Here is a 15740-nt window from a genome sequence, read left to right as displayed (position 1 = left end):
GGAGAGGGAGCGAGGGTGTAAATCAAAGTTTCTGCTTTTTGTAAATTAAAGTTTCTCTGTTACCGCGGGAAGGGCTGCGAGGGGGAAGGGGAAGGGCTGCGCCCGGGGAGCTCCCGCTGGCATCTGCCTCTTGGTGAGCTGCTTGCGCTCCAGAATTGAAAATTTTGGGGACTTTTTCGTGTTGCTTCAGCAGGGCCCCTTGCCGCCTCCGGGGAGGAGGTGCCATGTGAGAGGCGGTGTGAGGCAGAGAGTGAGGAGCGGGGCCAGCCCGCCGGCCGGGACAGGCAGCGGTCCCTCCGCAGCTCCTCGGCGAGGGAAACGTCGCCTTCATACAAAACACAGCAACGCTACCAGGAATAAATACTGTTACAGATGCTGGCCGGTGATGTAATTTTCCTGAAGGCCGTTGGGGAAGCGTGGTGAGGTCCTGAAGGGCGGGAGGGGTGGGAGGCAGCGCCCCGCAGCCGGGCGGTAGGCGCCGGGTGGAAGGCATCGCTTACCTACCGTGGAGCCCGTCCCCGCCTCGCCTTTCCCGTGAGCGACGGATAAAAGTAAAAAAAGCCACTTACTTGCCGTAAACCTGACTGAAGATCCGCATGCGTGTGCTGACTCACGCGGGAGTCGTTTAGGCCTCGGTGCTTTGCTCTCTTAGCGTGAAAGAAGCTGCGAGAAAGGGAGGCGGGAGCGGTTTGCCTGGGCAGAGTTGGTGCGCCGTGGCTGTGGGGAGGCCATGGCATGGCATGGCGGGAGGGTGGCCTTCCTCCGCGCCAGGGTGTTGCTGGCACCAGCAGTTAATACTGTCCCACATTGATACCTAGGCAGTCCTCACTCAGGACCCCATTTTGCTGGATCGATGGATGCGCAGGCACAATGGGGCGGTGGTCTTAGGCAGGTGAAGTGGCTGTAGCTAATTAGGTTTGCTCTTAATGACTGGAACAAAGCTTGGGAGATAGAATTAAGAGAGCTGTGAATATGCGATTCCATCAATTGCAACTTTAATTGTAGAATTCACTGCAGGTTGAATGTGAAAATAGTAAATAATAGTAGAAAAGCAGCTCCATTTTTCAGATATATGAGTAAATTGTTCCCCTCCTCCTCCATCTCGTAAAAAAAAAAAAACCCAAGATTTCTCTGACTGAAGAAAATTTCTTTGCTTTTTAGTAGTGTTTCCTTCTTATTTATTGAACTTTTTCCACCAGAATGGAGTTATCAGGAAGCCACATAAAATCTTTTTGACAGGGGCTCGTTAATTCATCCAAACATTGTATATAAAGTTCTGTTTCTTTAAAAGTAAGCTGTTAGGAAATGCAGCAGCAAAACCTGTGAGGGATATGAATATTTCTGTAAAAGCCTGTGCCTTTTAAACAGAAGCTTGTCAGTTTACCAGGTGGAGGCAGAAGTAATTTCTTCAGTATTCTTTTATATCTGTTGCTCTTCAAGCAACTAAGGATGGCTACAAAAGCTTATGCTACAGTCAAAGGAGAGAGAGAGAGGGGAGGGGCAAAAAATCACTGAAAGATGCTGATCTCGGTGACCCCAGAGCAATGCAAAATCACAAGAGTTATAATGGATTTACACTAGTGTGATGTTAACGTATGGCTCCCAGGGCATTAATTGACATAGGTAGCATTGATGATGATAGTTACACAGAGATTGTAAACTGGGGTATGAGGAGTGTGTTTTAACTCATAGGTACAGAATATCATTTAAGATCAGTATGGGGGCCCTGTATAAGCTCTACTAATGCACCATTTGTGCTATAAGAATAAAAGCCTATTTTTTTCTTACCTCTGGGAAATATATTGCATTGCTTCTCATCAAAACATGCAGACTTTTTGTGTAGTATATGTGCCCGTTTGCTTGCAATCTCCACACATTTTTTACTGTTCTTGAACAATGTAAAATAGTAGAGGCTCTTTTAAAGGTGAGAGCTGCCGTGTGGAAATACATTCTGTTGTATTCACTTGTTGTAGTCAAAGACTGGCTGCTGTGGCACACATGAAATAAGATGTGGAAAATCAGTCTCTTCTGTCTCTCCCAGTGATAGCAACTAGTTGAGTTTAGACTGGCCTGACTGAGTCTAGATTATCATTATTAATGAAAAAGCATGTAAAAGTCTCCAATTCTCCTCTTGCTGTAATGATTCTGCAGTTGGGTGGCTGGCACTGTAAAATAGCTTTTCTCAGGAAGCAAATCTGACTTGGAGACACAAAAGGCACAGATTTTCATGCGAAACAGGGCACTATTTTCAAACAGCCACCTCTCTAAAAGTAATTGCATTTTTAATACTACAGACAGAAGGCTATGCCAACAGGGACTCCACTAGCCCTGCGCTGGCACTGAGGTTTATGTGTGTGCTTTGCTGTTGTCCTGCCAGACCTGGCTATGAGGTGCAGTGAAAATCCTGAAGATACTCCAGCTACTGGCTGCTGATAGCTAGGTATGTGGCACAGGACTTTTTTTTCACAGGCAATTTAGAGGAACAGTTTTTGTCAGAATAGCAAGAATACAGAAGAAGTAGTATTGACTGAGTTTTCAGCTCTTCAGAAATATTCTAGTTTGGTCTTAAATCAGCTGCTTTAAGGGACAGTTGTTAATTAATTTGCTCCTTGTATCGCCTTTACTGCTTCATTCTATGCAGTCTCCTTGGGAGCAGCCAGCTCAACGAGTGAATTCCCTAGTTAACCCAAAAATTTTTAGCTGGTCTTTAAGATCCTTCAGCCCCTTTATCTACAGCCTTTACATTTAGTAAGACCTTGTTGTGATAAATGTTAATGCTACCGATAAACCAGAGTATTCTTTACTGCCAGAGGACTTGCAACACTGGAAGTTGAACAGGCATAGCGGTTTTGTTGGAAGAAGAGCAAGGAGATCTTAGTGAAAAGAGGATGTGAGAAGGGCAGGGCCAGGAAATATATAAATGTATATATGCTTGCACAATGCTGAGAATAGAGGGAAGTCAGAAGAACCACTAGATAGAAGCACCAGTGCCCTCATGCAGAGGCCATGAGCGCCACTGCAGCTTATTGACATGGATTATACAAAACCTTGCTGTAAGCACTGATACTTTTACTGTACCCTCTTACTATGACAAATTTCATTTCCCTTTTTCATTTCCCTCCTTATCCCTGGCCTGGTGCCCATCTTGCTTCCTCTTTGTTATTCTCAGTTACGCAGGCTTACGATATGCATCTTGTGCCAGACTTGCTGTTGCTTCTCACATCCCTTCAGTCCCTATTGACACTTCATTTGGCCAAGGCCCTGTCTTCTGTCTCTTCTTTTCCTTTACAATTGATGGGTGAGCACTCTGCTCTCTGGTTCTTTTTAATTCCTGGTGGTCTGTTTTCTGTCTTCTTCACTTGACCGAAACTGCTGTCCTCAAAATGGGTAACTGACTCTCCAACATCATTGGCAGCCTCTTGAGTAAATAATGTTTTTTTATTTTTCCTCTCAGGAACAAGAAGTCCATTCTGTTCCCAGATAGGAAGCTTTTCTCCATAAGCGTCTCTCCCATTGTCTCCCCATACTAGACTCCTGCTTCACCCAGATATCATCTCATCTCTCTCCATTCCTCCTTAGGTGTTCAGCTGTTTCAGGCTTGAAAAATCTTTCCCTTTCTCCCCATGTACATACCTTTCTGTGTATAAACCTCAACGCTAATGTTCACTTCTCTAAATAGATGTGTTCACAAACTGTTGCTATTAGAGCAGGTGATCTCTCTTTATCATAACTTAGTGATGTTTTACAAAGGATTGTAAGAGCCTCAAGGTGGCTTTCAGAAAAATGATTTTATTCATTAGCCCTTTCAGAAATGGAACAGTTCCAGAAATGAGGCAGTAGTTCTCAACAGTGGATGTTTTTAGACCTTGGTCAGTGCACTGAGGTGTCTTACATAAATGTATGTCTCAGTCTTTTTTACCAGCGTTGCCATGACTGAAGCCACATCAGTCGCAAGAATTGCACTGGAATTGAATCCAACATCTGGAGTGCCCAAGATAGGGCAAAGAACACTATATGCACTCTAGCAAGCAAATGCTTTCAATGCATATTTATAATCTGTATAAGCATTTACCTTTAAACATACCAGATGTGTAACCTAGCATTGTAAAACTAACATTCTTGTAAAAAGAGACTTAGTACTTTGTAACCCTGTGATCCCTCACTGAAAAGACTAATGTTAAAACACTATGGAAGCTGGCACTCTTTTCAGAAAGAGAGGTGATGGACTTGAAGATAAGTTGGAGACCTCATGATGTCAACACATTGGCCTTGTGTTTAAAAAAAAAAAAAAAAAGGCAAAAAACCCAACAACCCCCCCCCCACCCCCCCCAGCAAAACAGAATCATGTATGTCAGAATCTTACAGACTGTGTTTCTCTAAGAGAACAAGCATGTTTCTCATGCTGATCAGGACTTTTAGGAGCTGTTGTACATAGAACTACTACTGTAGAAAATGTTTGTGTTTACTTTAGTCTGAGTAGGACCTGATACACTTTGCTACGAATGTGCCCATACCTGCCTTGCTCTTAACTACATGTGGCAGGAAGTCTTTCTGTTTCAGCACCATTTAAGGTGTTCAGCCGCTCATCTGATGTGACGTTTTCTTAGTCTATGGATGATGGAAATTTCCATTTTTTCTTATTAAAAGAGACTGATGAAAATTATTGTTTTCTCCAGTACTGGGTGCTGTGGGTGTTTTACCTTAAAGTTAATATTGCCACTGAAAATACCACTGAGTACATCATCATGCACAGAATTCATATTGCTAGCTCTGACTTCCCTGCTCAGCATTTTTGCTCCTTCTCCTTTTCTCCCCTGATGCTTAGCCTCACGTTACATTCATTCTTTTTTGATTGCTCTCTTGTTTCTCCACTCTCTTGCAGGTCACCCTGTGTGAAAGGGAACATGCTTTCTCCTGCAGCATACGTATGCACACCCCTTCCAATAGCAACCAGGTTCTGTACTGATTTGGACTTAGTCAGATGCAGGGCAGGCATCTTTGAGACCTTCTGATCTGTCCATATTTTCCATGTTCTTGCCCTTTTGCTGTATTTCTTCTTTCTTTTCTTATCCTCTTTGTAGATGGATCTGAAAGAGTGAAGAAAATACTTCTATTTGTTTTGTACATGTGACAGCACTTTGGTTCATTATTATGACTTCCTGGATGTTTGTCTCAGTTCTTCTCACAAAGTAGGAACAAAGAAAATGCATTAGGATAATGTGGTCCTAGAATAACCAAAGCAAGCAGGGAACGTTGGGTAGATGCAGTTATCTTGAAAGAAAAGGGTTAATATTTCTATTGCCTGTGTTTTAAAGTGACTCTAGCTCTTTAACTAGAAGCTTGCAAAAGCTTTAGAGCAAATGATGTTTTCAACATTGTTTGGTCTTCTTGATAGAGTTTGTTTATGGAAAGAGCTTTCTTGAACAGGGAGATGTACCAGTGTAGCTTCTAGGAAGCTGAGTGACTCAGAAATCAGCCACTTCATCTCGTGGGTCATGTGAATGGTGTAATGAAGGGTTGATTGGCTAGAGTAGATGCAGTCACTTACTTATGTCGTAAGAAAGTCAGATCACTTGGTTACATTCCCTTTGGTTGAAAGAGTTCCGCAGTTTTGGAGTTGGCTGTGGTCCAAAACAGTTGTGCTGGGGATTTGGCTGGTCTCAGCCTTTGGAGGGCTCAACTCTTAATGCAGTTATCTGCATCTGTGCAGGTCAGCAACCGTAAGTTAGGACCTCTCGGTCTTCTGAAATCACAGGAGCTAAGCTGGTTTGACCTGTGGTTGTAAGTGTAGACAGGTAGTATCACTAAAGTGCAGTAGTATAAACTGTGTCTTTCTCCAGCGTCAAGCAGGAGAAGCTACACTGATGCAGACTACAGCTTCTGGTATGAAAAACCCATAGAAATGAGTTTGTTCCAGTAGCAGGTCACCTAGAAGAATCTGTGAGCTGGCAGGGCTCAGTTGTAGCTTGTCAGGGGAGTGCTGGGGAGCATTTGGAAAGTTTGCTGGCACTGTAAACGTCTTGGGAAATTGTGAGAATTTTGTAGCAGCAGAGCTGGCACCTTTACAGAATTGTTGAAGAAGGGCTTTGTGTTTTGTTTTTATTAATATGACTGTGATCAGAATCTAAGAACATTCTTCCAAATATCCCTTCACCTGCTAAAGCAAGAATACGTTTTACCTGTTACTGGAGGCTACCAGTAATTTGTATTGATCACGCAAATTCTCATTGTCTGTGCGGAGGTGATTCAGTTGTGATCTTGCAAAAAAAAATCTGCTGTTTGCATGGGCAATCGCACATGCAAGGTTCGTACCTAAATAGTACTTAAATGAACTTATTGTTGAATTGTAATTGCAATATAACTTCATGCCTGCTATATGGTATATTAACTGCAATTCAGAAAAAAACCTTTAGTAATACAATAGAGAGCAGGCTGATCCTGATTCCTACTGCTTTATGCCTTGTAAAGAAAAATGGGAATAAACAGCCATCTAAAAAGAGCTCTCAAGAGCTGGTACAGAGAACAAGGGCATACAGAGCATACATATTTGTAGACAAGGAGAGAACATTCATGCTAAAGAGTACAGTTTCTAAACAACATTTCTGCAGCAATGAGAGGGTTTCCTGAGCCCGTAGCTGTCTGAGTTAATGATCTCGTTGTGTCTCTAGATGTACATACAGGGGCTAAGGTCAGGCATTCAAGCCTAAGTGTTTGCACAGGCTTTAAATTGCTATCTTCATTACAAACTGTATTGTGTGCAATCACTTCCCTTTATGAAGATGGAGGTGGGTTGGATGCCCAACCCAGTAATGAATATGAATTGTGATGCCATCTTCCAGGCCTAGTTCATCATATGGGGAAAGGATCTGTGAATTCAGTTATTCTGTGCAATTCCTGCTCAAGGAGAGGTCCGGATTTTTTGTGTGAATCACTAGAGATGGGATCTTGTATATTTACAATCACTTATTTCAGTCCTTTTTCTAACATTGCTATTTTTCAGATTCTGAAAAACTGTATTTTTACCTTTTTTGGTTACTCACCTGAATTTGATAAGATTAACCAAATTAAACCAATGCAATGATATTTTCCATGTCTTACGTGCTGTCTGAACCAAAAGCTTTAGGAGATGTGAAGTGCTCTGTGCCCTAAGTGGTGTGTTAGCTCTGAAATCTACAGCAGCGTTTTTACTGTTAGCATCGTTTTACTCTTGGCTTTCTTAACAGAAACATCTGATCAGTGGTTTTCCCACAGTCTCACTACTGCCTCTCAAACCTAGAGCCCTGAAGCTAAACGCTTTTTCCTAGTTTAGCTAAAACTGTCTCAGAGTTCACAACGCCTCGCTTACAGGGACAGTTATCATATTGGCAACGCTTTATGCAGGGTCTGTTACTGTAACAAAGAAAAAGCAAAGTGAATTGCTACTATAAATTAATTCCTCCTACAAAATTAATTGCTATGACATATAATTTTATTCCGTTTATTTCCTTGTCCAGATATGTTTGGACAGATGCCTGCTTTGTCTATTGCAACATGAAAAGCTAATAAAAAAGATTAAATTATGCACTAAGAACAGGCAGTTAATAAAGCAGATGCCAGTGGTGGTGTTTGAGGCAAGCTACAGTAAAGTACTGGTACAGAAGGGAGACTGCCTGCTGTAGAAATTTTTTTTCCAAAACCTGAACAAATAAATGGAAGTACCTGAGGAAGACACTTTTTAATAAAGTTGGCCATGGTATTACACAGAGGTTGGAACTATTCTGTGACTAACTGAAGGATGTATCTGCATAGAATAAGGTTTAAATTTAAGTTCTATACAATTACTTTTTACAGGCTCGGTAATGTGAAGGACAGATTGCCTCTTTCCCCAAAGTTAACTCCAAGCTGACTTCTCACTGCAAATGGACAGTTTGTCAAAGATGAGGCTAGGCAGAGCAGCTTCTTGCTATCTCAACTATGGAATGCCAAGTTTGTGCTAACTTGGAAATTTCTGTGGAAAAACCTCCAGGAGCAAGTCCTCTGTCCTTCATTGCTTTGCTGAAGGTATACCGAGAACTTCTGGTCAGTAGAATCCGAAACACGCAGTGTTTGATTGACAACTTGATTAAGAATGACTACTTCTCCACTGAAGATGCTGAGATTGTTGTCCAATTTCCAACTCAAGCAGATAAGGTATTCTTTTTATTTCACCAGCCAGTGTAAGCTTTTTGTTATTTTCAATTTACCACTGGGTTTTATGGGCTTATCTGGCAATTGAACATCTAGTGTCTTTTCTAATCTTTGTTATTTTGGAGTTTCCCCAGCCGATCCTTCTGGACAAGTCTCTCCAGCACATCTCTTTCCAGCACGGCTAGCACTGCTTGTAATGCCCATTGGCAGCTGTAAGAATGAGCTGGGTGATAATTGCTGTTCTGTCCCCCCAGCTGCAGCTTTGTCCTCTGATAAAGAGGTGACCACAGTGGCTGGTAGAGGGCAGCTTGCTACATGCAAGCCTTCGTTATTGTGCAGAGTATTGCAAGGAAAATATACTTCAGGATGCTGTGGGACAGATCATCCTGCTTTAGAGGAGGAGAGACACAAATGAAATATTATTTTAGAAGTTAATGGTTGTGTGTTGTCCATGTGCACACCTTCCCTTCTCTTTAAAGACCTTTGTACATTGTAAATGTTCGCTCTGTCTTGCAGAGGGTTTTGTACTAGGGTTGCCCTGTACTGGTTGCACAGAGATCGGATTCTGCCTTGCCTTTAGAGGTAACACTTAGTCTTGAACTGCTCCAGCCACTGCCTGGTAGCCATTAGTTTTAGTAACAATTGCAGGCAACGGGTCCATTGTCCAGAGAGAGCCTGCAGAATTGAGTTGCTGTGTTAAAAGGAAGAGTTGTAAGTTTTTGGATCTCCATTAAGATCCAGAGAGAGATTCTGCCTACCACACTCTGGATCTGGCTGGATCCTGAGGTCAATCTAAATGTGATTGGAATATTTACAAACCAGAGGGTCAATTTAGGGCACTGAGAAACCACCCCTTTCTTTTTTATTTTAACCAGCATGGGATTTAAAATATACTATCTAGCCAGGCTGAGGAAATCCTTTGAGTTCCCTATTAAGGAGTGGTATTTATCCATTTTGTTTCTAGTTAGCGTACCATTTAGCTACAAGTTCAGACCTTAACTTGCAGAGCCAACTTTCTTGCAACATCCAAATACAAATAGAAAGTCAGTTTTGTGATGGTTCAAATTCAGAGCTAGATTTTTAATTCAAGTTTTTGAAGCACCAGTTTTGATTTTGGTGCCCTGTTCCAGTCCAAAAAGGATCCTAAAGCAGTCTATAAGTGTAACTGTGATGAAATGCTGTGCATCAATGATCTTTCATGTGGTATTTTTTCAGGTTCGCAAAATTCTAGACTTGGTTCAGAGCAAGGGAGAAGAAGTCTCAGAATATTTCATCCGTGTCCTGCAGAAAGTTACTGATGCTTACTATGAACTTCAGCCTTGGCTAGATGAAATAGGTTACGAGCCTTCAGAGAACATTTGTAGTAAACCTGTGGTAAATACAGATCCAGGTAAGGTCATGCATCTGTATCCCTTTCCTTAGAACTACCCTGCTATGTAGGAAGCTCTGACCAGGTGATGTGAGAGTAAGAGAGTCTAGGCAGGCACAGAAGGGAAAATAAATGTGCGCATGCTGTGCTTGCGAGCAGTGGTAGCCAGATAATTAAAAGGCACACTGTATAACACAACAGTCATGTTGATCTATTACATCCTGTTTTGCTAACGTCAAGCTCTTTCTGTATTTGTTTGTGGATATGTAGCATAATGGCATAACCATCTTGTGCCAGCTGTAGTATTTTCTAGGCCTCTGCTACAATTTATTAGCAACACTGTGATGTTTTGGCAATGGAATAGCCAGTATTTCATGATGAGGACAGTCAAGCAATGAGGCAGGTTGCCCAGCAAGGCTGTGCAGTCTCCATACTTGGAGGTTTTCAAGATCCAACTAGATAAAGCCCCAAGTAACCTCATCTGATCTCATAGATGACCCTGTTCTGAGAAGGAGGTTGGACTAAAGACCTTCTGAAGTCCCTTCCAACCTGAATTATTCTATGATCCTAAATGATGAGTTATACCAAAAGTCAGAGTTAAAGTATTGCAGAAATAAATGTTTTCATCTTGAGAGGTTTTTTTCATACATAAATACAAGAATTACTTTGCCCCCATCTGAAGCAAAGTTTCTGTTGCAATAAAAACAGAAGCCAACGTTGCACAATAACTGAGACTCTTGGTTTTTTTGGTCACCTTAAAAAAATCTTTTGAGGTGCCCCTGGCACCCAGTTTCAAAAAAACGCATGCCTTCTATTTACAATAATAAAAATTACAAGTTAGGAAAGAATAACCACCTACTCATAGAAATTGCAGGCAGAATATAAATATAGTGAAAAGGCAGATGCCAAAGCTAATCAGTGACCACCAACCCCTGCCTTTGCAGAGAGTAAAGCCCCCCTTTAACAAAAGGTCAGGGGCTTGGCTTTGAGTCTCAGCTGAAAGATAGCAGCCCCTTAAAGCAATGCAGTGTCAGTACTGGCTTTCAGGAAATGGTGGCTCACACGTTACCTCTTTCATTAGCACCTGAACTTCCCAGGAGAGCGATGACGGCAGCATAAATAAATCGAAGTAATCTGCCAAAGAACCAATTTTCTGTAAGAATTTTTTTAGTTTATTACCCCCTCACAGTTCCCAAAGAGGTGGGTCATTGTATACGTATGCTTCTTAATAATAGTCTTTTTAATAATAGTTCACTGTCTTTTTAGTTAGCAGATATTGCCAGAAACTCAGATATGAACTGGGACGGGACTCCAAGTTCGTTATGTCATACGCTCAGAGGGAAGAGATGCTGCTTGAAGAAATCTACTCTAACAGTATTATGGAGCTGGTCAGTTTTACCAATGAGAGTCTAGGCGAAGTGTGTCAATTAGAAGCCCTTTTTGATGACGCAGTTGGGCTAATTAATGAAGATGGAGAGACTATTTATGTCTTTGGTGATGCAGGAATTGGAAAATCCATCTTGCTGCAAAAGATACAAAGCCTTTGGGCCAGAAAAGAATTGGACATAGGGGCCAAATTTTTCTTCCGTTTCCGATGTAGGATGTTTAGTTGCTTTAAGGAAGATGAAGCCATATGTTTGAAGGACCTACTCTTCAAATATAATTGCTACCCAGACCAGGACCCTGCAGAGGTGTTCCATCACATCTTGCAATTCCCTCATACAGTTCTTTTCACATTTGATGGCTTCGATGAGATCTATTCCAACTTTGATCTCAGTAGTGTTCCTGAGATGTGTTCACCCAATGAACCCATCCACCCGCTGGTGCTGCTGGTAAGCCTTCTCAGAGGAAAGCTTCTTAAGGGATCCAAGAAAATTCTTACAGCGAGGACAGGAACTGAGATCCAAAGAAACATCATTAGAAAGAAAGTGTTGCTCCGTGGTTTTTCCAGCAATAACCTGAAGGAATACACTGCCGTGTTTTTCAAAGATGAGGAGCAGCGAACACTGGTATTGAACCAGTTGGAAGCTAACCCCAATCTCTGCAGTTTGTGTTCAGTGCCTTTATTTTGTTGGATTATCTTTAAATGCTATGAACACTTCCATTCCATGTCTGACAGCCACGAGCTTCCAGACTGTTCTGTTACATTGACAGATGTATTTTTGCTCATGATTGAAGTCCATCTGAACCGATCTCTGAAAACAAGTTTGCTGAAGAACAACACCAGGAGCCAAGCAGAGATGTTCAAATCAAAAAAGGAAACTCTTCTAGCTTTGGGTAAAATGGCGTACAAAGGGATGGAGAACTCTTTCTTTATCTTTGAGCAGGAGGAGGTCTCATCAGCGAACATCTCTGAAGAAGATTTGCAATTGGGCTTTCTCAGGACAGTTAAAGGTTACAGTGACTGTGACAATCAGTCCACTTATGAGTTCCTGCACTTAACTCTTCAGTCTTTTTTCACAGCTTTGTTCCTGGTTATTGAAGAGAAAGTAGGTGCCAAGGAGTTACTTCAGTTTTTCAATGAATGTTCTTCCACTGAAACTGCCCAGCTTACTTGCCTTCGTATTCCTTGGTTGAAGAAACAACTAGCAGGGGAGGATCCTTTCCGAAATAATGAACACTTTCATTTTACTAACCTGTTTCTTTGTGGCCTACTTTCTAGATCCAAGCAGAAGCTCTTCAGACATTTAGTTTTGCCTGCAGTTGTTAAGAGGAAGAGAAAGACACTCATCACATACCTTGGGGAGAGCATGAAATCCCACCTGAAAGGCCTCACTCGGTCCAGGTTTCCAAACTACAATCAGATCCAGGTCCAGCCCAACTTTGTTTGGATGCTGAGGTGCCTTTACGAGACTCAGAGTGAGAAAGTGGGCAAGTTGGCTGCCAAACACATGCATGCCAATTACATCAAGCTCACATACTGCAATGCCTACTCTGCTGACTGCAGTGCTATTTCCTTTGTTGTGCATCACTTTCGAAAGCGCCTGGCTCTGGATTTGGACAACAACAACATCAATGACTATGGAGTAAAACAGCTGCTACCTTGTTTCAGCAAGCTTGCAGTGATCAGGTAAGAGTCTGTGTAAGCAGGTCCTTGCTTATCCTTGGTTTATTCCACAAACTGCTGGGCTGGAGGAATTGATCTTGAAAGTGGAGAAAGATGAGGATTCTTACTGCTGCTGGAAATTAGTTTCAGATCTTCTGAAATCCTTGTTCAGCCAGTCACAGGAGCAGAGACAAGCTGTGAATTTGGAAACCCAAATGGAGAGGGTTATAAGAAGTCCTTAGAAGCCAGGACTGTTTAAACCTGTAGGTTTAGTTAGCTCCATCTCAAACTGTTTTGTCTTGAAAGAGGATTTTTATGGGAGAAAGCGTTTAAGGGAAAAGAAAGGAAACAGAAGTGCTTCCTCCTTATCTGAAGATTGCCTGAGCCTAATTCTGCCCTTGGTCATATGGGTTAAGAGATCTACTAAGCACAATAACCCTTGACCAAAAGCTCTGAATTTCTTGCTTTAACATCCTGCCAAGATGTGTGGCTTTCACAGAATAAAAGCTAACATGGTAGTCCATGAAAGGATGTAGTTCAAGTCTTTAGATGTGTTGTTTCCCTGAGGTGATGTGGAGGGAGGACATGGCTTGACGTGACCAGGGAGAACTAACTCTACCTCTAACATCACAGATTGTTCCGCCTCCAGTCCTTTGAAGTTGTGCCATGTAGCTACACCTTATTTGTCCAAACATTAGGTGCAGAAAACCAGGACCATACATCAGTTTTTAAAGCTCCTTCAGCCTCATGAGATTTTTTTTTAATAAATGGGTTTATTCCTCCTGGTTGGCTGTGCTCTGCCTTGTTTTGCTCTAGGACTAAATCAAAGCAAGTGACACTTGTTTTTTCCAGTTAGTTGCAAATCAGCTGACCTCCCAAGAGAAAGCAATAGGGAAACTTTGGGGGAAAATGCCTAAGTATGTAAGACAAAATGAAGAAGAAAAGGACAGACTTTCATTCTTTGTCCCTATCATATGATCATGCCATACACGGTGTGATCTTAACACCATCCCCAACACCAAACCAGTCTGTTAGGTTGCCTTTTTGTCTTTATGGCTCTTCTGATGTTAGGACTTTGATTTCTAATGACCAGTTTCTGCAGGTCAGGAGATGTTGTTTCTAACAGCTTAACCATCCCTTTCAAAGAAGCAGACTGTTATGATCTGTAGAAATTGGCTCTGATTTCTCCTAGGCGCTAGTGCATTCCAAAGTGACCAGCTTACTAACCAGCAAGAGCCAAGGAGACTTGGTGATAAGGGACTCTCAGCAGTGAATGTTCAGCTTCAGAGTTTGTGTAGAAACTAAAGCTGGTCAAAATGTTTTCATGGGGACAGCTTTAGCCAGAAAATGTGATTCATCAGAATTGGCATGCTTTACAGCAACCTGTCTATTTAGGCAAGGTGAAAAAGCTTGAGAAGTTTAAAAAAAACAAAAAAAAACCCCAAGCCCCCAAAACAACTGTGAAAAGAAGTATTTTTATTCTGTGAATGACTGACGTTGATTTGTTTCGTGTCTAGTTGGGACAATAAAATTAGAAACATCTAGCAAACCCATGGGACTGCAGTTCTATTTCCTGGCCAGGGCTTTTCACAACCTTTATTCAGTGGAGCCTGAATGTGTTGTGACTTTCAAGATGCCTGGCTTTCACTCGGTACTCAGAGAGAAGGTTGCAAGAAGAGTAGTTTGGAAAGCTTGCTTGTGCTAGGGTGTCAAGCAGAATTTCTTCCTGCAATCACAGTAGCGCAGGAGGAGGAGGAGGTGTTTGTCTCTGGTTTCTGACTTACTACATTTTATTGTTTTCAGTTCTTAGAAGAGCTCAGGCTTTAGAGCATTACCTTGGAGATTTGGGGCTTTTTGTTTTCTATTGTTTTTGAAGTGAGACATATGAAACTGAGCTCACATTTCCCTTAATGGCTTTTGGTATGTGGCATAAGGACCTGTTAAAATATCAAAGGAAAATGCATAGACCTCCAGTCATTTGTTAACTCATGGGTGATGAACACCTGTAATCTGTATTGATTCAAACTTACTTTTCTTTCCCTTCATTCCAGGCTCAGTGTAAATCAGGTCACGGATCATGGAGTAAGGATCTTGTATGAAGAACTCTCCAAGTACCAAATTGTGACTTTCTTGGGGTATGTACCAGTTGGGAGCAAAACACTAGATATTGATACTAGAAAGTAGAACTGCAGTGCTGATGGTACTGACACAGCAAAAGTGGGGTGGAAACCACAGTTACCTCCTCATTTACCGAACATAAACAAAGCAGCATTTTGTGTCAGAAATGATTCAGCTGCCATCCTGTAACAGTTCACTGGGAAAAGGACCACAGCTTCCTCTCCCATTGCACTGCCTCACGGGGTGGCCTCCACTGACATCAAGCCCTTCTATAACACAGTGTGGACCTCCGGTTACTGAACTGTGTGGGCATGCTAGTTTTATACCTAAAGCCTCCTGCGAGCTGTGGAGGGGGGAGAGAGAGCACGAGCGAGAGAGTGTCTGCTTTATAGCTAGAGCCTCCTGTTTTCTCTGCTGTAAACTGATTTATTTCAACTATGCAAAGCAGATATGGCTTGGTAGAGACTAGTATCAGAAACATACAGTTTCAAACGTCATGTTCATGGTACCAATTTCTTTAAGATCTTATTTAGTTCTTAATCAAGTTGAAGCTGGAAGGCATGTTTGCTCTGACTTCCTGCTCTTGGTTAAGTAGCTACATAAAAATGACTTTTTGAGAAGTGAACGTGAATACCAAGAATCGCCTCCTTCCTCCAGTGCCCTAATGTAAGTACATCTGCTCAGGTATCTGATCTTCAGTAATATTTGCAAGTGGATTTTATGACTTTTAAAAGAGCAAAAATACGTTCTGCTGCTGTATTCTCTTCTGACTTTTCTTCTGGCAATATTATTTCTGTACTAACACAGGAATAAAAGGAAGCTTTGTTTGCTTGGGGAGACCATTTATTAAAAAAATCATATAAATATTTTCCCATGATTTACTGTCTGGTGTCCTCGTATTTTATATCTAGCCCTTCACAATATGAATTGTATATCAAAATAATAATACAAGCAACTGTGAATGTGTACAAAGCCATACAAAAAAGATAGATGCTATGTGTGCATTGTAAAACATTCAGGTTGTAAATATTAAAGTAACAG

The 15740-nt window shown here is 41.7% G+C and overlaps 1 protein-coding gene across 1 annotated transcript in view; it reads left to right on the top strand.

Annotated features, from left to right (window-relative positions):
- NOD1 (nucleotide-binding oligomerization domain containing 1) overlaps window positions 1–15740 on the top strand; it is a 28788-nt gene that overhangs the window by 2080 nt on the left and 10968 nt on the right. The window contains exons 2-6 of the mRNA XM_009324162.1: window positions 2513–2517; window positions 7847–8169; window positions 9382–9556; window positions 10802–12605; window positions 14633–14716. Coding sequence (XP_009322437.1) covers window positions 7954–8169; window positions 9382–9556; window positions 10802–12605; window positions 14633–14716 — 2279 coding nt within the window. The 5' untranslated portion in view covers window positions 2513–2517; window positions 7847–7953. The remainder of the gene's footprint in view (window positions 1–2512; window positions 2518–7846; window positions 8170–9381; window positions 9557–10801; window positions 12606–14632; window positions 14717–15740) is intronic.

This window comes from Pygoscelis adeliae, unplaced genomic scaffold (assembly GCF_000699105.1).
Source record: "Pygoscelis adeliae isolate BGI_AS28 unplaced genomic scaffold, ASM69910v1 Scaffold25, whole genome shotgun sequence".
Classification (NCBI taxonomy): Eukaryota; Metazoa; Chordata; class Aves; order Sphenisciformes; family Spheniscidae; genus Pygoscelis; species Pygoscelis adeliae.
Note: the sequence above shows the minus strand (reverse complement) of the source record. Positions and strands in the feature narration are given on the sequence as shown.